At 47.7% G+C, this 24,998-nt stretch overlaps 3 protein-coding genes across 3 annotated transcripts; all 3 read left to right on the top strand.

The window, feature by feature from the left end:
- Positions 1-629: 629 nt before the first annotated feature.
- Positions 630-9,564, top strand: LOC6598342 (serine-rich adhesin for platelets). Its single transcript, XM_026990533.1, has 5 exons — positions 630-805; positions 5,963-7,596; positions 7,680-7,838; positions 7,920-8,633; positions 8,712-9,564. Exons 1-5 carry the CDS (start codon positions 792-794, stop codon positions 8,936-8,938), a joined length of 2,748 nt encoding a protein of 915 aa, XP_026846334.1. The 5' UTR covers positions 630-791; the 3' UTR covers positions 8,939-9,564.
- A 5,096-nt stretch (positions 9,565-14,660) lies between these two features.
- LOC6598344 lies at positions 14,661-14,900 on the top strand. The gene has a single exon (XM_002023434.1). The coding sequence runs from the start codon at positions 14,661-14,663 to the stop codon at positions 14,898-14,900; it is 240 nt and encodes a 79-aa protein (XP_002023470.1).
- Positions 14,901-18,316: 3,416 nt separating this feature from the next.
- LOC6598345 (protein yellow) lies at positions 18,317-24,013 on the top strand. The gene is made up of 2 exons (XM_026990432.1): positions 18,317-18,993; positions 22,596-24,013. Exons 1-2 carry the CDS (start codon positions 18,729-18,731, stop codon positions 24,011-24,013), a joined length of 1,683 nt encoding a protein of 560 aa, XP_026846233.1. The 5' UTR covers positions 18,317-18,728.
- The last annotated feature ends 985 nt before the right edge of the window (positions 24,014-24,998 follow it).

Below are 24,998 nucleotides of genomic sequence, written 5' to 3'. Positions count from 1 at the left end.
TGGATTCATAGTCATATAAAGACAGAGGTCCATGCGGATCATTCCATGTCTGTCGTTCGAAGAAACAATCGGGACCGGCAAAAAGTGCATCGGGAAAATATTCGAGTATATGTATGTTATATCTTTTTTTTGCGTACATTTTTGTTTTTTCAGTGTTTAATTCAGTCATACACACACATATTTAAGCCACCCATCCACGCATATATGCAAACACCCACACAGGGATGTAGAGATAGTTATAGATATATTTATAGGCGCTGTCAAAGAAAAGAAATAGATACAAAAGAGCACACAAATAGCCCCAACGAGAAATAAAAAGTGAAAAGTGAAAGTGCAACTCAAAAATGACCAAAAGTGAACCACATTTACAACCAGCAATAGCAACAGTAAACCGTACACCGTATACCGTACACCGTATACCGTACACCGTAAACCAACAACAACCATGCGAAGTGTGGCCAATATTTAAACAAATCAAAAGTGCATAACAATTAACAATCTTTTCGAAAATCAATTTCTGTCATTCAATTTCTGTCTGTCTTGCGCTTGTGTTTTTGTTTTTGTTTTCGTTTTTGTTTGTTATTTATTTTCCACACTTTTTTATTTTCATTCGAAGCTGAAGCCAAAAAGCTGTTGACTTTCAAAAGTGTCAATAAAATTTATGTTAAAAAACAAGTTGATTGAACAACAACATTGAACGACAGCCAGCAACAACCAACAACAAGGAGAGCAACCAGCAACCAGCAACCAGCAACAGCCACAAAAGTGAACCGCCGAAAGGAGCCACCAAAATGCTGCTCAAAATGTAAGTATTCAAAACACTGGCATTAAAAAGTGAAATTTTACAAAACTACTCATTGAGCGGCTCAAGGTCAAGATGGGTTTCAGCCCGATTATGCAATATCATAATCATATTCATATTTTGGGAAGTAAATCTGATTAAAAAATGCATACATACAAACGAGTATGTGTTTGGGATATCCAAATTTGTGTTTCCCCAGTTGTAAACTACAGAAGGAATAAATAAGTTAAGCTCAAAGAGGCTGAGTCCGAGATCTGTGAGGAAAGTTCTGTCATTTAATTCCTTCATTCCATTATTGAAAGCGGAGATCTTGAGCTGAGTTACTTACTCGAATTGTTTTGCTTTCCCTTTCTTTAAGTTGAAATGCTCATCCTATTTCATTGAAAAATTGATTTTTTCAATTTTATTCCTTCAACTATTTTGTTTCCTTGCTAAATTGTAACTCAGTTCAAGTTCAAAGAAGTGGACTTTTTATAGACCAGTTTCCCATTGAAAACATTTCATTGCTTTGGTGCATTATCTTCTCCATCCTCTACTTTGAAGGCAATATAAGTAATTTATTTTCTTGATATAAATTCAATGCTGAATATCTCTAAAGGGAATCGCATCATCTTTAAAATCAGTTCATCGTTCAAGGAACTTGTCAGTGATCGGATCATCTGAAGAAATGTTTTAGATTGCAATTTGTGTCTGCAGTGATTGGACGACACTTCCCGGGTATCACTATCAGATATTGCTGATCAGCCGCCGATACAGATGCAGATACAGATACAGATACATTCATTGGAATTCGGCCTGCAGCAGAGTGTTAACCTTGGCCAGCCCGTTGGCACCGCATTCGCACTCGCAGTTGGTATGAGTATGCTCTGATCTGATCTGGTCTGGTTTTGGTCCGGTATGGGTTTGGCTCGATGGCCGATCTGGTGTGGTCATTGGGAGACAGTCAGTCAATCAGTCAGCTCAGTTGCTGGCCGAGTTAGTCGGCTAATATGCATGAAATGTGGCCTAGTCGAGGCGAGACGAGCGGAGCCGAGGCGTGGCAATGAAGTTGGCTTTTATTCATACGCTTTTAAAGCCAAAGGTCAGCCCAGAGAGGCTGCGGCACGGCGCGGCGCGGCGCAGCGATCTCTCTTTTTGGGAAAGGTCAGCTATGCAAAAACCCAAATGAAAAAAAATAAAAAGAGGTAAAGTCAACAAACCTTTGACGACGCATCCACTTAACAATGCAAAATTTATTTTACTTTACATTTCATGGCTGCTAATATTGTTGCTATTTCTTGGCTGCTGGCCGATGTGGCTGCTGTTTTATTGTTATTACCGCTGCTGATGCTGCTGCTGCTGCTTCTGCTGCTTCTGCTGCCGTTACCGTCTTCAGGTTGCCGCTTCACTGCCTCTCGACAACGTCAATGGCCTGAAGCTGAAGTTTAAGTCGAAGCCGAAGTCGAAGTCGAAATGGAAGCCGATGCCGATGCCGACTCTGCCGCTGAAGCACTCCACGCATGCGCCAAACGCCAAAAAACGTTTCCATCTTTCTTCGTCTGCACAGAGACATGCATTTGGCCGGGCAGATCTTTTTTTGGCTCAAATGAATTGCCAAATTACAATACAAATTGCATGCCACACCCAGACAGCACTCCTTTGAGCAGTGCAGCAGCAGCACCATCAGCACCATCAGCACCGACATGGCCTTTCCAACGCGAACTGGCCAAGACAATGGGGCAGATCTGAGAGGAGGATGCGAATGAATCACTCATTCAGTCAGTTAATCACACCACAATCGCCCACCATTTGGTATGGATACTCATAGAGTAGCCCCACATGTTAATCAAAGATGAAGAGTCGTTTTCTTTTCTTAGCTGATCAGCTGTCATGGGATATGCTATCCAAATTGATCTCCATTGAACCTCCCTTAGAACAAGAAGCAGTCCTTTGCTTTCTATGTCCTTGGTTTCTGTGGCAGCTACATTATGTTGTTCTCAATCGATGGAATAAACGAGTAAGATATATGCTTTATAGGGTCGCATATTATTCTCATTTGGAAGGTACTAAAATCTAAAAAGAAACAGCAGTTGTGGTGCTTTATTTTATTTTATATAAAGTTCACATTGATTCCCCTGGCGGAGCCAATTATTTCTTTTTGAGTATTACAACATAGTTCGGCATTTAGTTCAGGGGACTTACCGATAATTAAATTCAAGGCAAGCCTGCCCTGATTGAAACCCATTTCTTGGAACTGATTTCGCACATTCAATGAATCAGAGATAGGTACCAATGCGAATTTCTGACCAAGCTTGGACGTCTTAATTGAAGCTAACAAAGTCGGTTCGATTGAACATTGAATGAGTCAAAGAGTGGAAACGGCTAGTTCTCAGTTCGGTGGAATTACTGATCAACGATCACCGATAGATTTGTTAACAGGTTTAAGCGGAACAAACTGAATTTCTGAATTGAATTAAACAATGGGGCAAATATATTAAGTTAAAGAAGAATCAGAAGAGGAGTAGCTACTATTCTTGATCGGAATTAGCATACGAGACGATATAGCTTTTATGATCTCTGTCCTTCTATTCTTCTTGGTGCTTCTATAGCTCCCCACAGATCTGTCACTCATTCTGAAATATAGTGCTTAACTTAATTTAATTAATTAATTAATTAACTTTAAACGGCCTTGTGGAAGCTTACAGTTATCTTTTAAGTGATGCAGTTAAAGGATCTAATTATAAAAAGAAATCGAGTCAAGTAAATGCTCTTCCTGTCTCCCTGAATTCCCACCTGAGTTGGGCCGAAGATAAGCTTCATTTTCAACCTTCCAACATTTCAACTTATGACGCATTAGCGCAGATCAGCTTCAGTTGTGGATTGGGGGATTATTTTGATTGAATAAGACTTGGGTGACTTTTCAGCCCACTTCCTTGGGACATCTTTATGTGGTGTGGTTGCTGCTGGGGCTGGTGTGGTTGCTCATGTCTTCACGAGTATTGCTGCAATTGCGGATGGATGTGGTGTGTGGCGATGTGCGCATTGTCACTTCATGCATAACATGGCCAAAGTGGCAGACCCTTGTCCGAGAAGACACCAGCCAGCCACACCGGCAATGGGAACATCAACGGCAACTGCTTCTGTTGCTGTTGCTGTTGCTGCTGCTGCTGCTGCTACTGCTGTTGGGGGCTCCGTTGGCAATTTGCACGATGTGGCCATAATTATAACTTTTCTTGAATCCACAGCCATAGCCATAGCCATAGCCATTGTTGGGCAGCCCGTTTTGGAGCTGTTGCAATTAAAATAAGTTGAAGTTGTCTACCTTTACAGCCAGCAACAGCAACACCAAGAGTCAGCAGCAGCAACAGCAACAACAAGGTGTTGCCAGTCTTGTGGCAGTCCCAAAACTTGTTCGACTGAAACAGCATATAAGAAGAGAAGCGATGGGGAAAAAAGCGAACGGCTTGGCATAAGATTTGAACATTTGCGACTTGCACATAATTCAAAATGTTAAAAGTTATCGTCAAGAGCGCAACGGTCTTGGGCGATCGGATCGGGAACTGCTGTAGACTGAGGACTGCGACTGGGACTGTGACTGGGACTGCAGAGACTGTGACTGTGAATATCGAACACCAGGGGCCCGGTGTCTGGTGTCTGTTGTCTGTTGTCTGTCGTCTGGGGCCTGGTCTTGGGCTCGGTCTCGGATCTCGGATCTGGTCGGGTTTTAGCGTATTGCTGGGCATGCCAGGCCAGATATTGAAATGTGTTAACACCTTTTGTTGTGGAAACCTGTCCGGGTTCCATATGATTCCTGGCTCGAGTTTCCCTATCGACTCGCTGGAACGGTGATCAATTTGGAGCGTTTTGCGGTTTGCCTTGAGCATCAGGCTCTCCACTCTCCAGTCTCCCTCTTTCTGGGCTTGCAATGCGGATTCGCAAAGCCCAATGAACTATTGTTGCTGTTGGGGGATAGTTGGAGTTGCACGATCGAAAAGCAACGACGCACAGCAACAACACTGCTGCTGCTGCTGCTGCTGCTGGTTCCATGGCTAGACATGACCAAATCGCATGCGCAATCGACTCTCCCGTCTCCCGTCTTTCGTCTCCGGCCACCGGTCTCCCCGGTGTCTCACAATCTGTTTGAATGTCTGTATGTCTGAGCCGGTGTGGCTAATGAAATTGTGAAAGGTTTTTCATGCCAGATTAGAGACGACGCCACATCAGATGAGGCAGCACAATGAGCCAGCAGCAATGAGCAACTGGAGCTGGAGCTGGAGCTTTAGCTGGAACCGGCTAGCCATGATCGCTGATTAAGAGCACGCGCTCTCAACGATCACTTAACTCGAGCTTCAGCTGTAGTTGGAGTTTCGGTTGGAGTTGGGGATGCAGATAGAGTTGGAGCTCGACCTGGGTGTGGGGATGAAATTCAAGCTGCAACTGGAGCTGGAGCTGGAGCTGGAGCTGGCGTTGGCTTAATTGGGTTAACCATTCGCTGACTCAGCTGGGAAATGGGAATCTCGCCTTGATCTCAATACCTCAGTTAAATGCCAGGTGTCACATTAACTGGAGATCCAATAATAGATCGAATACATCAGGATGAACTTTTTTTTTATAATTAGGAATAAGGAATAATCGAATCAATCTAATATTGAGCTAGAAGAGCTGTTGTTAGCTGCTTATGAATACCCTTTTGTACTACATATTTTTAATCTATTCTATTCTTAGCTAACCTCATTTATTCACTCCCATCTCTATCGGGTATTTTCTTTCTGATGGTTAGCCTGTGATGTGGGGGGCTTAGGCTAAGTACTAAGTGAGCTAAGTGATAGATAAAGTAGTCAATAAAGTCGAAAAGCTCTAACTATTCTGGTTATGGAAAACCTGTAGGTTCATAAACCCTTTCTCCACCGCTCTGGACTTTTAAAACACTCTCTAGCACCCTAGCACGTTTTGGACATCCTGGTATCCTGGTTTCTTGTCGCAGCTATGTACATGTGCTTATTCGATAATTCCTTTGGGAGTCATATGATATTGCCTATTCCGACAATATATCCTGAGATAGTTTAGATATGTTTATTTATTTGCCGAGAGCTCTTATGGCATGATGCGGTCGGAGATACATTTCCTCCAAAATTTGGATTCTTTAACTCACTATTCGTTCTCTTCTCTTCCCTTTTGCAGCTGTATACTGGGCCTAGGACTGGCCATGCTGGCGACATACCATCCCGCCGCTGCCGCAGCCGCAGAGCCACTGACACCCGCAGCCAGCGAGAATCAGGTGGCAGGGGCAGAGACGGTGGGAGTAAGCGTTCCGTTTGAGACGTCGCACAAGCACCCGGAGGCAGCGGTCCACAGCGAGGAGGGCTTCCACACGGCGCACCGGATCAGCGTGAGGGCCACCGCCGACCCCGCCGACTACTCGATGAACTTGCTGCCCACCAAGGAGCGGCCCGAGCTGAATCCCGTGCTCAGCGCCCTGATCAACGAGGATGTGATGAAGAGCATCGAGGCGAAGCGCGCCATCGAAGAGGAAGAGCTGGCCGAAGTGAGGCGCGAGATAGAGGAGGCGGCCCTGGCGGAGCTGGCTCAGAGGGCCACAGAGGCACCAGCCCCACAGCTGACAACGCAGCCCTCTGCCACCAAGAAGATCGATAATCTGGACGACGACGTGGTGGTAGATCCACACGACGATTTTGTGAACCAGAACTTCCCGCTGGAAGGCGCGGGCAGCGAGAACAGCAAGAAGTCTCGCATCGAGATCAAGAAGGGGCCCAACGGCCAGGACTACGAGTACGAGTACGTCTATTACTATGAGGAGGACGATGATGCCGCAGCCCCAGCCAAGCCGGCCGTCGTGGAGTCCGCTGGCGACCCGGACACTCGCGGCAAGACCCGCTACACGAACATCGAACGCAGCACCCCGGCCAGCCCCAGCGAGAACAGTCTGCAGAGCGGCAAGGCAAAGGGCCGGTCGTCGTCGTCCGTCAGTGATCGTGATCCCGCCGAGGACATCGAGCTGGAACGGCTCCCGGTGAACACGCGCTTCCCCAGTCGAGGCAAGAACATCGAGGTGCCTCCGACGCCCGCCCTGGACTCGCTGGAGACGGCCGCCGAGCGGAAGAAGATCAGCGTGAAGCGCCCCAGCCTGGAGCTGGTGGACAGCGAGACCTTCAACACAGACGAGAAGCAGCAGAAGGGCTCCCGCAACGGCGACAACGAGCTGAAGCCAGTGATTGCCGTCGAGCAGGAGCAGGCCGCAGCCGCCGCAGCTGCCGCCAAAGAGAGAGAGCTCAAGAAGCAGGAGGAGCAGAAGAAGCAGCAGCAGAAGGAGGAGCAGCAGGACCTGGATCCAGAGGGCATTACCGATGAGGCCGAGCAGACGACGCCCTCAATGGAGAAGGCGGCCCTCGATCTGTACGCCATCCTCACCAACGAGAACCTCAACAACGAGCAGACCACCTCCGCCGACGGGGCGCTGGATGATGCCAATGTCACCACCCTCAGCCCGGACACGGCCAGCACCGACGAGGACGACGGCAGCCTGACGACGCTCCAGGATGAGCTCTCGTCGACCAGCAGCACGACCACGACCACCACTACCACCACCACGGAAGCACCCACCACCACCACCACGACAACGACGACAACGACAGTGACGCCCTCACTGTTCGGCGGTCGTCGGTCCGGACTGAACGGACTGGCCGGACGGAATCGCTTCAAGCTGCGTGATGGCGGAGCCGGAGCCAGCGCTGGAGCCACCAGCACCACAAGCACAACCGAGGCGCCCGCCACTGAGGCAACCAAAACGGGCAGAAGTGAGTATCGATCGGGGCTGCATTGGATTCCCTTAGTCCAAAGGAATTTATTATATTGAGCCCATTTTTCTCTGCTTCAACAGATCGCTTCTCGCGTCCCTCAATCGGCGGTCGTTCTCGTCCAGGGGCCCGCACCACTGCCAGCCCGGAGTCGAACCCCGCCCCTGCACCTGGTGCCGAGGAGGAGGTCGTGGCCGCCAAGGAGGTGAAGCCCGTCAGTTCAGGATTCGCACGCGGCAGACGTGAGTCGGCGGCCCACTGGGAGCACTGGGAGACTCATCAGGCGAATAATTCTCATTCTTTTCCTCCTTCTCTATTTGCAGCACGCAATCGCTTCAACCTGCGCGGCTCCACAACCAGCAGCACCACCGAGAGGTCTGCTGAAGAGGCATCCGATGGATCTGCCTCTCCGGATGCGGTGCCCTCCACCACAGCCCGCAGTACGCTGCGAGGACGTCCTGGTCTTGGACTCCGAGGACGCAGCCGCTCCACCACCACCAAGGCGCCCGCAGGCGAGGGATCCGGATCCCCCGCCGATGATAGCCCCACCTCGGAGGAAGGTAAGGCCGCCGCAGCCCCGGCTGCTGCTCCGGCGGAGAGTGTGCGACCCTCGCGCTTCAATCTGCATCGCGCTGGAGGCAACCGCCTGTTGCCACGTGGCAAGCTCGGCAGGGCCGGAGTGAGCACGGAAGCGCCAAAGGCTGACGCCCCCGAGGATTCGGCGGCGGACAGCACCAGCCACCACAACGATGTCAAGGGGGCCGTGGAGGCCACCGAGGGCGCCGAGAAGACTGAGGGTGGCGATGCCGCTGGAGCCGGAGCCACAGCAGGGCCCGTGTCCGGCTTTAATCGCCTCAAGAACCGACCGCGCCTCAATGCTCTGCACAAGACTGATGCGGCCAAGCCGAAGACAGCCGCAGGCGCAGGAGCAGCCTCCTCGCCGGCGGCGGTGGCGCCCCGCAAAATCAACCCGCTGCTAGCCAAGCGTCGTCTGCACCTGGGCGGTGCGGCTGCGGCAGCGGCTACCTCGACCACAGGTAGGGAGTTCCGAGTCCACTGCTCCCCCCATATCGAGCTTCGCAACCCATACTCACTCCTGTTGTTATTCCTTTCAGAAGTTCCCGCTGAGGAGGAGCACTCATCATCGGACGGTGCCTCCGGAGAGCAGGCGGCCAAGGAGGAGGCGACCGCCGGCTCCGAAGAGGCCGGCTCGGACAGTGCCGCCAAGGATCAGGACACAACAGAGGCCGCCGAGACCACCACCAAGCAGCAGGCCCGAGGACTGGGCCTGCTCGGCCAGCGCCGTCGCCTGCCGCTGCGCAAGCCCGGCACAATTCTGTAAGACCGGACGGGATAAACGACGACCAGCCCTCAGCCCTCAACCCAGAGCCCAGAGGCACAATCTCTCAAGTCTGGAGTTAGTCGCTGCCCTGGGAGTCCTCAGTCTCTGCCTTTTTTTCCAACCACTCGCCTCTGTCCCCATTTCACACTTCCTGAATCCTCAATCCTGAATGGAATACTCGTCCTACTTTTGGGTGGTTTCATACGCGATATATAATATAACTCTTACGAATCACTTACGATACTCGTATGTTCTCTTTAAGTTTCTCGTCCGCGTCCTCGGCCCTTGTCCGTTCCACGGACTCAATTAGCTTTGTACACATTACACTAATTACTATACTGATAAATACGGAGATACTATTTAAGATCCTTCGCGAAGTCACCAAACGAGAGAGAGAGAGAGAGAAAGAGAAGCGGGAGCGGAAGGAACGAGGAGATCTAAGCCACTTGTAGACCACTAAGCCGAGAATGTAACTGAGATGCGAGCCGCCGGTTCACCCAAATGCTATATCCGTCGCGTCGGGTATGCCGTGCATAGCAGATACATTATCTATTATATTTTTTTTGAGATACATTTATAAAGAAACGACTTTTAATTATATATTAAATAAAAACAAAACCACGTAAGAAAAACTAATTGTACGAGCATCAAATGTGCTATTCTTGATAATTTCTTTAGTTTTGATCTTTGATAAATTCTAGTCCTAATCGGTGCTTCTTGCCCTAGGGAGTTTGCGAGCGGTATGAATCCTTGGGCATGTGAAGGTGGCGGAACACCAGGAAGAACAGGAAAGCCGCTACAGCCACGTCCCTACATTTATACCCGATACTCAGTAAGTTTGGCTCCGCTCCACAAGTGGGCACACACTTTGCACGACGCAGAATGTGTGTGAGAGAGAGAGACAGAATATTACGCGCTACGCAATCGAAGCCACTGCTAGTTCATTTATTCCTTCTGGCTATAATAACTATCCGATCTGATAGTGGGGGCTGGACGAAATACACTTGTAACAGTGCAATATAATTTTATTGAGTTTTGGTGGGACTTGACGGAAGCGTCTGCATAATTTGGCCACAACATCAGCAACAACAAGCTGCTGGTGCACCGGGTGTTCGGAACAGACCTTCTCAACCTGCTGAAGCCCGGCGCCGGCCATGACCACTCACACTCCCATCCACTCCATCCACTGACTCCGCCGCTTCTGGCTCCAAGCAACAGGAGAGAGGATGACAAAAACAGGATAATCCCCAGAACCAGCGCCCTCAGGCCAGGCAAGGCTCGAGTCAGTCCCAAAAAGTCAGTCCCTCTCCCAGCAGGCACCATGAAGCGTGGAACTTTGGGAGAACCCGGTCAAGTATCCGTCAATTATCTCGACGTTACCTTGGATAAAATGCTGGGGGTGGCCTACCACTACGACGTGAAGATCACGCCAGAGTGTCCCAAGAAGCTCTATTGTCAGGCTTTTGAGCAGTACATTGTTGAACCGTACAGGCAAAAGAGCACGCGTAAGTCGATTTGAACTCACTGAAAAGCTACATGAATGAAAAGACTGATGACAAGCCCATGCGAACCTTCCAGTGTCTGGTGGATGTGTTTTGGCCCCATATCATAACACCGCTGATACCGGTTAAGCCTTGGATCTTAATAACGGCTCCAAAGTTCTGGTTGGAATCGCCCGTTTGTTAATGTGGACATATGGACTCTTCGAGTACCGGGTATAAAAATATATTTACAAATGAAAATTTCTAAATTTTAGCCGAGCTAATACGAGCCAATGTTGAAAGTCTCTTAAAAACGGCCTTCCCCACATTTATCCCATTTATTTTCATCTCCTTATATCGAAAAAAATCAGCGGCTTATATTGATCATAACCTTGGCCCATAGAACGATTCCCCGATCTCTGGCACTCTCGATTCGATTTCTACTTTGTGTACTACCAAAACATTTACCCAGCGTCGGCGTCGGCACCTGCCTAGCGTTACATAACATGGTCTGAAGCCCGATAGCTGGTGGCAGTGGTCTGGGAGGGGAGGGGGTTCTTTAAACAGAAGCAAACGGTGTCAAGACTTAACCAGCATTGAACCGCATAAGCGTAGTGCCTCCCACGCCACCCATTGCAATATACCTACATACATACATATATCTATATCTATACAGAACCGAGTAGACACATGGAAATGTATCTGCTTGCGATAGCAACATCGCCGCATAAAAGCTGAGGGCACCGGATCAAGCAGCATTAGATATTGGAAATAGTTTCACTATGCAGTTTCGGTGGACCATTATTATGAGCGTATTCGTAGTATCGGCTATCCTGTCGCCCACCGAGTGCAAGACTCTCAGCAAAGACCCAGACATGCTCCAACGATGGAATCGTGCTCTGCAGGCCATCAACGATGCTGAGCGCCAGCGTCAAGAAGACAAGGCCCATCCCAATCCTGGCCCAGAGGTCGGAGTCCGGCTGCAGAGACCCAACGACAAGCGAATGAGATGGCGCGGCAATAGCAAGCAGCTCGAAGATGAGGGGCAATCAGGACGTGCTGCCGCCTTGTACACCTCCACAAGTAATATGAATGCTCCGAATCCGTCCTATCTGGATGTCGCTGATTATGTACGATCTGAAGCGCCTTGGTGGTTCAACTAATTGGGAATGGAACTTGAATAGTACCGTGATTCCCTAGCTTAAAGTATTATTTAATTGTCTTTTTTTTAATAAGCTAAGTACTGCTCAGGTAGTAATACAAGATAAGCCTATCTCTTATTCCCAAATGGAAATCTTCCTGTTTGCTACAGGCCTGCACTACATTTTGTACATTAATATATGATTTTCTTAGATCTACTTCATGATTCGTTTCTTAGAAATCAATCGAGTCCCTCGAGTTTAGAATTAACTCTGACACTTTATCTACATCTATGCACATTCTACAAGCCAAAAATATTACGTTCAAATATCTACTAATGACGCAACGACACTTGCGAGGCATTCGACAATTACTTGAGCGCCGCTCCATTTGGTTGCTGCCTTCGCTGTGAGACTCGCTCCCGCATCTGAGCTTCTGTGTTGCCAAGACAGCAACCAGCAACCTGGACAGAAAACTTTTCAGCACTTTAAGCACTGGGCCGATCAGGTGTTCAGCTAACCTGAAATTCTGAAGACAGATCCGTGGTGAACAACCGGTTCCGATCGGAACTTGGGAAATGACCTGCGATTGCGGTTTTGGCTGGGGTTGCGGTTGCGGTTGCGGTTGCGTTGGCCCGCCTCCGTTGTTGCTCTGCGGTGTGTTTCAATTTGTTTGCTTTGATTCGATCCGATTCGATTCGATTCGAATTGATCGCAAAGTGAAATGTTAGCATTGATTGATTGGTGGATGAATACCGGCTCGGAAATAATGGTACGGCAGCAATGGTAACGGGATCGTTGCTTGGCCACTGTCCAGCCTTGTGGGCAGAGGGCCAAGATGGGGTGTGGTCGGGTCGGGTCAGTCAGTCAGTCAGTCATTCGGTTGCTGTTTGCCAATTTGCAATTCGCGGCATTTCCCACTGCGATCGATTTGAATTGAAAAAGCAAAGCAGCTAGCTCTACATTTTGGGCCGAATCATTGTCAACCTTGACACCGGGGCGTATACGTAATCACCCCAAAAGTACAAACAAATTAAGAGCAAGCCAAAGCGGAACTCAGGGCTTTGTGTCTATCAAATTCGTTCAAATTTCCGATTAGCAATTGGCCAATTGTTAAGTGGGTTTAGCCAGCGTTGGAGTTTAGCCAGGCAATACTATTACCATTTGCAGTGCTCGGTTCCGTTGGGTTGTTGCATTTTGGCTGTCGTCAAATGGGTAGGAAGCAGAGCGTGGCCGTGGCAAGGTCAATCGCTTAGCTCAGTCGTACCCATCCACCCAGCACCAGCGTTACACTGAGAGAGAAAAAAACCATGCATAATAAATACTTCAAATGGGATCAAAAATAATGCATTCGATTAAGGATAGAATGCTCTCTGATCTCCAGGGTTCACTTCGAAATCAATGCGAACATATGCCTAGGAATGCCATTGAGGATTGCGGCTCTTCAGCTATTTTTTGTATTTTATTTAATTTTAGGCACTTTTGCGCTCAGTGCACGCTGTACAGCCAAGTCCCTCCTTCGCCGTTCTACGAGAACGAGAACTGCGTTTAGCAGTTGTTCAAATAGGAATTAGCTAGCTTGTTCAGCTTCAGTTGATAATTAAATGTTGTTGCTGTTACCAGTGAGCGGCCTTTCCATCTGCCATCTACCATCTACCATCACCAGCTGAGGTTTTAATTAGCCAAGACAAAGGCACAGTTTTTATGCATAATTAGAGGCTTACAATTTGACTTTCAACACTCCGCATCGACAGTGGTAGTCCTTCACATTGCCGAGCAGATAATGTTCTCGATCTTAAAAGCTGACTGTAATTACACACAGCGGGCGGGTATTATTACAGGGGAATGGAGCTGGAGATGAAGTCGATTGGGCTGGACAAAAAGATATCGCGTTTCACAATGAGATGAGACCCTCGACAGTCCCGTCGCTGATCGGAAGCCATCTGTCTGTCTCTTTGTTTTCTGGAAGCTGGTCCATTTCTTCGTGCCGCATGCAGATCGCTTTTGACAGTTGCATTTAAATAGTTTTTAATTGAAAACTAATTGCCACGAGTGGAGTGCCAAAGCGCGACGACAGCTGGACGACATGCTTGTGACGTTTCCAGCTCTCGCTGCAACGCTCTTAGCCACTTTAATTGGCAGCAGCAGCAGCAGCCAAAACAGCGGCAACAACAACTTTTCACCAGGAAATCGGTAAATGATCCGAAAGCCAAACGAGTCGCAATAACCGAAAGCTGCACAGCTAGCACGCACCCCCCACAACGCCCCTGCACGGGAGCGGGAGCGAGAGCGGGGGTTGGGACTGGGGACTGGGACCACACGGAGAAAAAACATGCCGCGAAACGGGACTCGATATTATATTACTTCATATCGCTGCATATCCGATCTTTCAGCTTCAAAAATGATGTATGCATGTGGTATAGCGAATGCTCGTACACCTCCATTTTGTTGCATTTCTCACACATTTTCAGGAATTTCTCTATTTATCAATTTGAAGGCAATTGGCAGCACTTACGGTGCGCATTTAAACGTGATATTTGTTTTTTTTTCTGTGCAGGCAATCGACCGGATAATTGCAGCTACCATTCGTTTATGATAACGATTAAGTAAATTGTAGATATTTATTAACAAGATGTTCGATAAAAACATCTACATATATGTAGTGTGGATCAAGTGCTGATTGTTTAATGTATATGTTTGAGAAAACACCTGTTTTGTAATGATCATTTTATTTTAAAGAAATTGTTAACATGAGGCATGATGAATGGTAACTATTGTTTTGTATATGGAATATTTTTCTAGTTTTTAATATAGATACAGTATTATACTACATACATATCTACAGAACGGTAATCCAGTTTAAACTCACTCAAAAGTAACCCCATTCTTAGACTCATTTGGCGACAAAGAAAAGCAAACAGTTCTGGCAGAAATAACCCAAAACCCCTGGCAAGAGTCAACAGAGACTTTGCCAAAACGGGAGCCAGTTCTAGTTTCAGATCGCATATAAGACCCGACTCGTTTGGGTCACAGTCACAGTCAGAAGACAACTTTCGCTCTCTCTCTTCCTTCGAGATCTCCAGAGTCCAGTATCCAGTAATCATGAAGTTGCAATGGCAGATCGTTTTTGGCCTGATGCTCGTCTTCGCTGTGCTGGCATCGATGGCTGTGGCCCAGCCATCCTCCCTGGAGGCGGATGAGGTGGAGGACTCCGGATCGGATGAGTCTCTGGTTGGAGATCCCGAATCGGATGAGTCGCAGACTGCTGAGGAGGCCAATGTCCAGCAGGATTATATCAATGTGGCGGATTATACCCGTCCACCGCCTCCGTGGTGGTTCTAAACTTGTTAAAACTTGTTAAAAATGTACCATAGTCAATTGAGGTTAAACAGAGCTCTTAATTAAAACTGGAAAATGCTAAAGATTATTCAGCATTTTGGTGAAGTTTCAGCATATTAATATCCTAATTAAATACCAGTACAATAAATATGTTCCACCTAGATTTTGGAGTGATTGCTCCATTGCTTCATGGACTTTCAGCAACAGAGTGAAATAGTTTATTGTGGTTGTGGTTGTGGTTAAAAATTGTAGCACCTATAACATTACATTCGCAGATGATGTTGGTTCCACTGGAATGTTGATTCCGAAACCAAACAATTCGCTAGTTTTGATGTTATCTCATTTCATTTGAGCTGTTTTTGGACACAATGTTACAAGAATGGCAAAGATTATGCTGAAGGAAGTTTCTTCAAGAAAGAGTACTTGGAATAATACATAGTACAAGCATATTTAGATATATACAGATAAATGATAGATCAACTATAACATTCCACAATTCATCTGAAGTACTCATTTGAAGGGCAAAGTTTGTCCTGGGCAAAGTAATGAAAAGAAATTTGTAAGCAAAATAATGGCTAACAACAATAACTATGAATCAATCCATTTACTTACATACTATACATATGTATTCATCGGAATCGAGTCTAGATAACAAGGAACATCGATATCTTTTTGGGACTTATATCATTTAAACAGAATGGTCGAATCGTAACTGTAGCTTCACAGGGGGTCCCAAAGGTACATCGAAATTTAATCAAGCGAACCAAACAATCATAATTAACTTGTCCATTAGCTAATGAGGTTTTACTGAACCTGAACTAGTAAATTTTGCCTGTTAACTAATGGAGTTTTCCTGCGCCTGCGCACTCGCCCGAACTTGCTTATTTGCATATCAATAAAGTAATGTACAAATCGAATTATCGTCCACACTCGCTGTATATCAGACATTGTTGTGCACCTGTCGGAAACATCGTCACCTCGGCAGATCAGGCGATTATTAATCGATTACCAGTCGATTGCCACATCGCGTATCTCGCAGAGTTTATGCGCTGTGCAGCCTATGATATACGTATCCTATGCGCAACACGATCGTAAATTTCGACTGAAACAAGGCTGATTTATGCACTCCACCAAATGCTATTCATATGCTATCGAGAGCTCCTCCGATTCAGCTCCAGCTTCTGGCTGGTGGCCCCGCGATGGTGTAACCCCCGTACATGACATCATCCCAGCTTCCTCTACAACTCCTTGCGTGACAAGTGCACTGGCAGTAGCTGCAGCAGTAGCAAGCAAATTATGTCTGAGGTAATCTAACGAACCAAAACGCCAGCAATAGCTTTAATCCGACTCGTTGTCATACCAAATATTGTCCGTGTGTTCATTGGGGACAGGTGATGTGCTTGGGTGGCACACTCGTGTACTCGTAAGCAGGAAACTCGAAAGCAGGGTTTCGAATGCAGTTGTTGCCCGAATAAATCTGGAAAATGTTCAGCGGCTGAAAATAAAGCCCCGGCCCCAGACATTGAACTTGAAATCAATGGAAAATGATGTCGGAGCTAAGGTTACGGGAAGTTGGGCAACAGGTTTCCTCGGTCGAACCCCAGATGGAGATAAAAATGAAGGAAAAACAAAGAAAAAACCACCTTCGAAAATGGAAAATAAAAGTAAATATAGAAAAATGTTCAAATGATGTCCATAAGGGGAGACCAAGAGCGGGCAATGTCATTATGTGTTTTTGTTTTCCGCCCGGATTGGCTTTATCCTTAGCTTTGTTGATGCTGTAGCTGCTGCTGTTGCTGCTGCTGTTGCTGCAGCTGCCGCAGATGTTGCATAAGTTTGGAGCGTGTGGCAATTATGCCAAAGAGTGTGTGCGGATCCGTGGCAACATTTGGCCACTTAGTCGACGACCACTCGATAATGTTGTTTTGTTTGATTTCGTGCTGGAAAAACTCGTTTAAATTATTGGGAAAATTGTGTACGCCAATAGAAAAATTTATAATGCGATCGAATCGGACACTGAACGGACAACGGACAACGGACAACGGACGAACGGACAGGAGGGACGGGCAACACTCTTTGGCCAAACAAATATAACGTATGTGTACTAATATTGTACTAATAAATCATAGTTGATCGATACAAGTGCAATTTATGTCCATATCTAGGTTTTACGTCGACTGGCTTATTAATTGCAATTTAGCTGAAGAGCGCTCTGCTCTCACCACAAGCGGTAGGCGGCAGGCGGCCATGGGTTGTGCAATACTAACAGACAGAGCAGCAGCTTCCACAGCAACATTAACATACACTGCAGCGGCATTAACAGACACAGAAGCAGCCTCCACAGATGCGGCAGGAAAATTAACAGACACCGCAGCAATATCCACAGCACCATTAACAGTCACAACAGCAGTATGCAGTTGATTGATAACACGCACAGGTTGTGCCACGTGTGGTACGTTACAGACTCGACAGGCGGCCGAGGGTTATGCAACATCCAGAAGCACTGCAGCAGCAGCAGCGGCAGCGGCGGCAGTGGCAACATTCAGAGACACAGCTGCAGCATTAACATGATATTAATTAATAACACGCACAGGTTATGCCGAGTGGGGCGCACTGCAGGCCACATTAGTGGTAATTATGTGGGGCAGGCGGGCTCTAAGGGTGGCTCGGTGGCTTGTGGCTAGAGGTGGTTGAGTAGGTGTCTCCACCGCATTGCCGTCAGCAATCACCAGCAGAACGGTGCCACAGGATCAAGTTGAACGGCTTTAACTGGTCTCGAGACACTTATGATTTCAGATTAGTGCTAGGCACTGGCACTTACGAAAGACTGCCATGGCAGTCGGAAAGTCGCTGGCTGTGGTTCCAGTACAGATCGGCTACAGATTGGCTAACTAATGCTCCCCCTTTCCCTCCCTCAGTTCTCCTTGGCATGTGCATAATGCGTGGCTGGGGTCTGGCCCAGGTGCATTGACTCGAGAGTTATGCCAACACCTTCGGCTGTCTTGACCGCATTTACATATGCATTCGCACATTCGCAAATTCGCATTCGTGCGTCTTTTGCCGTTGGAGCCATTAGAGCATTACCCTAAAGTCCAGCCATTCACTTGTAATCTCTTCCTCAATGGCCAGCTCTTCTGGGTGCCATCTGGTGCGAGGCCCATTGAGCAGGCCCAGAAGCAATTATCGGGCTTCTAAAAGCGGAAAGCAACCGCATTTGACCCTCGATAATGGATCGTGAATCATCCAATACAATCGAAACCTGGCCAAGCAATTCAATTCCAAAAAAATTCAAAATTAAACAAAAAATCGCAAACTGCCTAGAGAGCTCACGGCGAAAGGTGTTCGGGGCTCGTTTGGGGCGGTTGTGGGTCTCGATATTTATTAAACGGAACTCAAGCGGCCGCTAAAAATGCGTGAAAATCAATCATGGAAGACAGCGACGCACAATCCCCGAAGCGAAGCTCGTGGCACGAACCACACTGCGAACCACTAAACGAACCACAACGAACCACTGCGAAATGCTAGCGCTAGTGCCGAAGAGGCGGCCACGCGTTGGCGCCTTCGTCTATCCAACCGTCTCGTGTGTTGTGACGATGCCGATGAAACAAAAAAACTTCATATAAAACGTGGCCGACATATTATGGCCAACAGTCGTAAGCGCGCCACGGTCCACAGAAGAGGATTAAGACACAAGAACTCTATCCAACTATCCAAACACTTCATACAGAACCCAGGATTTTTTTTTGTTTGGTTCGCCATCCAACTCTTTTGCGTGTTCCCCAGTGTTGATTTGTGATTTAAAACCAAGGGTTATCCAGCTCCTCCGACACCATGCACGTCCAGGACAAAGGAGGAATAGGACTCCTGACAGCGCTTTCGCTCCTGCTGGTCGCCGTCACAATGGTGACCCCGACGCAGGCCGCCTACAAGCTGCAGGAGCGCTACAGCTGGAACCAGCTGGACTTTGCCTTCCCGAACGCCAGGCTCAAGGAGCAGGCCATGGCCAGCGGCGACTATATTCCCCAGAACGCCCTGCCCGTCGGAGTCGAGCACTTTGGCAATCGCCTGTTTGTCACCGTTCCTCGCTGGCGAGATGGTAAGTACCAGCCCCACGACTATGGAAATGCAGCTGCTACTCTCGATGCAGTTTTGGGCATCATTAGCACTTACAATTCATGTGTTAAATTGTGTGACTAATTGATTTGCACCGAGCGATTGAGAGATAGTGAGAGAGACCCCCCTCTCATTTAGGAATGTCTCTTTTAGGGAAACTTACTTAAGTAATTGAACGAGTCTGTCCGTTGGCTCAGGTCCAAGTATTATGTCCCATGAATGGTCTTCTGGACATATAGTTTTGGTAGAAATCTGTGAAATATTTGCAGGTATATAGTACTATTATCGATATCCTAGATGGCAGAAATATGTACATTTAAAACGTCGATTATTTTAATCATCTTTCAATTCAGTTACAGAATTTTTCCCCTGACCCTTGTCGATAAAGAAATCAATGCTATGCAAATCTTTTCGAGCTATAAAAGATCTATTATTATCCTGATATCCCATTATCTCCATTGCAAATTATTCACAGTTCATTATCTTTAGGCAAAAAAGATATATTCCTTTTCTATATTATCTATCTCTATCCAGTGATCGATAACAGTATCTTCAAAATATACTCCTCTACAGGTGGGAGGATCTTCTGGAATCTTCTGTCCGTTCTTCCGCCCATCCCAATAGCTATGCCCATTGTGTATCCCATTCACAAATCGATTTCCGGCACCCGAGTTGTCATAGTTTTGTTAACGTTAGTTTGACCTCTCCGAGATCCGGTTAATACTCGGAGCGCATTCATGTGTTGCATTTACATTTTCAACAATTAAACGTTGTAAAGCCGAAACTGAAGCTGAAGCCGAAGCCAAGACACGCGGCGGCATTGGTATTATATGACCATAGCCATACGCGTATATTCGAGTATATTTTATATTGTATGTGGGGGTATTATATCTGGCAATTGTGAAGGCTTCTTCAGGGTCAGCCCCAGCCCCAGCCCCAGCCAGAGCCACAACGCAGGCTGTTACAAATGGAAACCTAATCCAAATACAATAAAAATATTATGGCATTATGCCATTAACCAATGATTAGCTTTCAGTTCAATCAAAGTGAGAGTTGCACAAAAGCCGTCGTCGACACTCGAAGCATTCAAAACTAAAATAAACATCGAAATAGGATCGTATTGTTCTGCTCAGAGAGACAAGGGGATTATGATGGGTTGCCAAAAGTTGCCAAAAGTTTCCAAAACCCTTGGGGAAATCGAAAAAATTTGACCCTTGTCCCGGGGTACGTATCTTTCTCTCATTATGTAAGCCCGGCATTCTGGCCCAGCCTTGAGGGCGAGAATGCGAAACAAAAAAAAAAAAAAACAAAAAAATCATTCGAATGCCCAAAAAGTGCCCAACAGAAGGCCAAATAAGTAAATAAATAATAGCAATCAAAAGTACACAGAAATTATAGTAAAGAGAAATATTTGTGGCACGCTCCAATGGATCGGCATCGGCCCACAAAAGCAGATCAATTAGCCAAACAAAATCAGCGGTAGCCATAGCCAGAGCAGAAAGCGCAGCCAACAACAAACAGCCAACAGTAAACAGCAGGTGGGGCCAGCCACCTGCAGTTGACAGTTATGAGTGATGGCTTATGGCTAATAGCGATGCCTTTGAGACCACTTCAGCTTCAGCTATGCAAAGTGGCCCACGCAAGGGCATTCCACGAGTGAGAGGGAGGAGAAATGCAATCGTCAATCGAAAAGAGTCAGCCAATTGGCCGCAAGATCAATTCTCAATACCAGTCAAGATCAAATCTTGGCTGACAGTTGTCTGTGCGTTTCGGTCTCAGTTCCAGCTGCAGTTCCCACATATCTAATGAACCTCTTACTCGGACTTGGGCAATAGGTTGGGCATACTAGCAATGCGACAAGATTACCAATTGAAGTCGAATCTGAAATTTAAATTGAAGTCGAAATCGAAATGGGACTGAGAATGCCGCGCATACACTGAAACGAAAATGAAACTGCAAAATATACAGACAGAAAATTGCTGGCATTAATTGCACTGGCAACGACTCTCGTTATGTGCGGGGCCCCACTCCAAGACTCGTCTATCAGCGGAATTCATTGGCCAGGCCAGGCCAGGCAGAGGCGAGTTGACCGGGTCCACGTCAGCAGCTGAACATGGGAGGCAGGTTGTAATTAAGAGATGATGTGTGTACCATTGGGGTATTTCTTATGGACCGCGCTAATTCATTCATCAGCATTAATGTTGTCAATAGGTGTGCGAGCACAGCGGGTCATTGGATTGGATTGAATTGGATTAGAGTGGATTGTCAGTGGTGGTTGTCAGGAATGTCGGAAGATCTAGTGGAGGCAATTATTGAATGGAGCTTACTTGCCCAATCCCAATCGATTGGAATCCTTCTGAAGCGTATATATTTATTAATTTATGAATCCATATCAATTAGACTGCCAATTAATTGAAAGTACTTTCTAAAGGTAACTTTTCTGGAATTCCACAGAGGCGTATTTGGTTAGTTCGCCTCAAGAACATTGTTTAGAAGTACCAGTGGCCACATCTAATGGTCTCTTCTCTGTTCGAGTCATTCGATTCGAATGTGTCCGTTTGGCTATGGGAAATTTCTACAGCGAATCATTTCACGAATGTCCCGAAATGTGTTTTAATGGAACAGGAGTATAAATATAAGCATTGGATTATCCCTCGTTCATTCAAAAGCGTTCATTCTAAAAGAAAATCAGGTAGCTTTTCCTAAATGATATATTATGATCATGATAATGTCCACAAAACAGCTGTATAGAAATGCTGCAATAGAGCATTAAAGATCGGATCCCAACCATAATTTCTATCAGAGATAAACTCGTTTGGTTTTTAAGATAGTCCAACTAATCGTCACGTGCTTAATAATTCAGCTAAGAAAACGTGGCCAATGAAGTCACTTAATCATGCAACTGCTACGAGCATGAAAATGATTGATCAGCAATGCAATGTAAAGCCAGGGGACCCCCGCGGCTAGCCTGCCATTTTCATGTCGTTAGGTTGTAGTATTTTGTCGCAGGCAAATCTCTCGAAAGCTGCTTTCAAAACTAGATTCTGGCCACTAGATTTTGGCGCAGTGTAGGAGTGAAGATTTGCCCGATCCAACTTGAGGCTAATGAGTTATCCACTGGTCTCTCGACTGCCCTGGCAGCGTAAATTGACTTGGATAAATACGAATTGAAAGGCGGTGACTAGGCGGAAAGCCACTGTCATGTATCTCTGATCGTAAACAACTGATGGATTGCCTGGGGGATGGGGGCTGGGTGGAGTCTGGAGGCGCACGCCCGCTACTGTTGGCTGCCAGACTGCCGACAGACGAGACCAGTCTGGTTTGGCTAAGTGGCCGCATGTTGGCCAAGAGATAGAAGAGCAAGTGCTCAAGTGCCCGAATGCAATTGGAGCGGAAATCGCTGACGATGACTATGCCGACGACGATGATGTCAGCTTTGGGGCTGGTTGCCTCAGTCTCAGTGTGGCTAATGACATCGGAAATTGCACGCAACCTGCAGCATGTGGCACGAATATGAGCCAATCGAATCGCTCCATGCAGATATCGGTGCTCGCCTTCTAACGCCCTACCTTCCTCTCTTTCCAGGCATTCCGGCCACGCTGACCTACATCAACATGGACCACAGTGTGACGGGCTCCCCAGAACTGATTCCGTATCCGGACTGGCGGGCGAATACGGCCGGGGACTGCGCGAACAGCATCACCACAGCCTACCGCATCAAGGTGGACGAGTGCGGACGTCTGTGGGTCCTGGACACGGGCACCGTGGGCATCGGCAACACCACCACCAATCCCTGCCCGTATGCGATAAACGTCTTCGATCTGACCACCAACACCCGCATCCGACGCTACGAGCTGCCCGCGGCGGACACCAATCCGAACACCTTCATAGCCAACATTGCCGTCGACATTGGCAAGAACTGTGACGATGCCTACGCCTACTTTGCGGACGAGCTGGGCTACGGGCTGATCTCGTACTCCTGGGAGCTGAACAAGTCGTGGCGCTTCTCGGCTCACTCTTACTTCTTCCCGGACCCCCTGCGCGGCGACTTCAACGTGGCAGGAATCAACTTCCAGTGGGGCGAGGAGGGCATTTTTGGCATGTCGCTGACTCCGATCCGCTCGGACGGCTACCGCACCCTCTACTTCAGTCCCCTGGCCAGTCATCGCCAGTTCGCCGTATCGACCCGGATCCTGCGGGACGAGACCCGCATCGAGGACAGCTACCACGACTTTGTGGCCTTGGACGAGCGTGGTCCCAATGCCCATACCACCTCCCGGGTGATGAGCGATGACGGCGTGGAGCTATTCAATCTGATCGACCAGAACGCCGTTGGCTGCTGGCACTCATCGATGCCCTACTCGCCACAGTTTCATGGCATTGTGGACCGTGACGATGTGGGCCTTGTCTTCCCCGCCGACGTGAAGATCGATGAGAACAAGAACGTGTGGGTGCTGTCTGACCGGATGCCAGTGTTCCTGCTCTCCGATCTGGACTACTCGGACATCAACTTCCGGATCTACACGGCCCCGCTGGCAACGCTCATCGAAAACACCGTCTGCGACCTGCGGAACAACGCCTACGGTCCCCCCAATACGGTCTCAATTCCGAAGCAGGTGGGTCCCGGCCCCCGTCCCGGTCTGTCCGCCGTCGGACCACCGCTCTACACCAACCAGTATCGCCCAGTCCTCCCCCAGAAACCACAGACGAGCTGGGGCCCCTCGCCGCCCAGCCGCAGCTATCTGCCGTCCCTAGGCGCCAGTCCCGGCGGTCCTGGCCAGGTGGTGTCCAGCGTGAGTGTGTCGACGAACTCGGTCGGCCCGGCCGGCATAGAGGTGCCCAAGGCGTACGTGTTCAATCAGCACAACGGCCTCAACTACGAAACCAGCGGGCCCCATCTCTTCCCCACCCTCCAGCCGACACAGTCCCAGGTCGGCGGGGGTCTCAAGACCTACGTAAATGCCCGACAGTCGGGCTGGTGGCACCACCAGCACCAGGGCTAGGCCATCTGGCTCCCCAACTGGGTGTAGGGTGACTCGCCGTCGAGCTGGGGCAACCTACTCGATTGCTGTAGGATATTTAAAGAACAAAACAAACGGAATTCTTAAGGCCACACCACAAATACTCGTACACTCGTATGATACCTTCACTTGATGTAATAGACACTGAAATACGATTTCCATTTACTTGTAGTTTGTAATCTAAGCAAAAAATAAATTTATTTTTTTTTTATTTATTCATTTGGCTGCTTTGGGCCAAGTTTTCGGTTTCTTTTTGCTTCCGTGAAAGTAGGAATGACTTCCATTAGTGATATAAACAACTCGTCAAGAATAAGACGATGGTTCTGTGTCGCATGTATCACACCTTGAGCTCTCAACTAATGGCAGCCATGCGAAAATATGCATGTACGTACATATGTAGATTAGGATCCGCTTTCAGAATCATTTCTTATAACCTATTAACAAAGAGTAATGAGTGAAACCGACAGAAATAAGAGTTCACCCTGTGTTCAGATTTTGTGGCATACACAATTTTGGGGATATCAGAAAACCAAAAAAGCAGCCCTCCTGCTGTCCCGAATATGGCTAATGGTCACACGGCTAATGATAGTGGATGCAGGATCAGCAGGAGTGGCTGGAGCGGTCGCAGGAGAGAGCGTATTGTTGGCCACAAGGAAGGAAAGAGGAGCTGAAAGGATGTCCCAGCTGTAAGCCAACGGCCAAGTGTGGTGGCACTCTGAAGGCATGGGCCTTTGGGGCAGCACTCCGTAAGAGCCAATGCTGTCCAAGCTCTGACCCAACAGTCGCTGTTCACAGCCTCAGTCGCACTCCAAAACCAAGTCGAGAGGAGTCAATGAATTTTCATTATTAGAGCTGGTCAGATTGCTCTCAATATCAAATTACAATTGATTAATAGATTTACATTGGGCACAGCATTGCTGATGATTGTTTTCCGGAGGGCGAATCGAAACGTAGGTATATACGAAGA

The sequence above is a fragment of the Drosophila persimilis genome, unplaced genomic scaffold (assembly GCF_003286085.1).
Source record: "Drosophila persimilis strain 14011-0111.01,24,50 unplaced genomic scaffold, DperRS2 tig00000579-arrow-pilon, whole genome shotgun sequence".
NCBI lineage: Eukaryota > Metazoa > Arthropoda > Insecta > Diptera > Drosophilidae > Drosophila > Drosophila persimilis.
The sequence above is the reverse complement of the archived record's forward strand: the minus strand, read 5'-3'. Positions and strand labels throughout refer to the sequence as shown.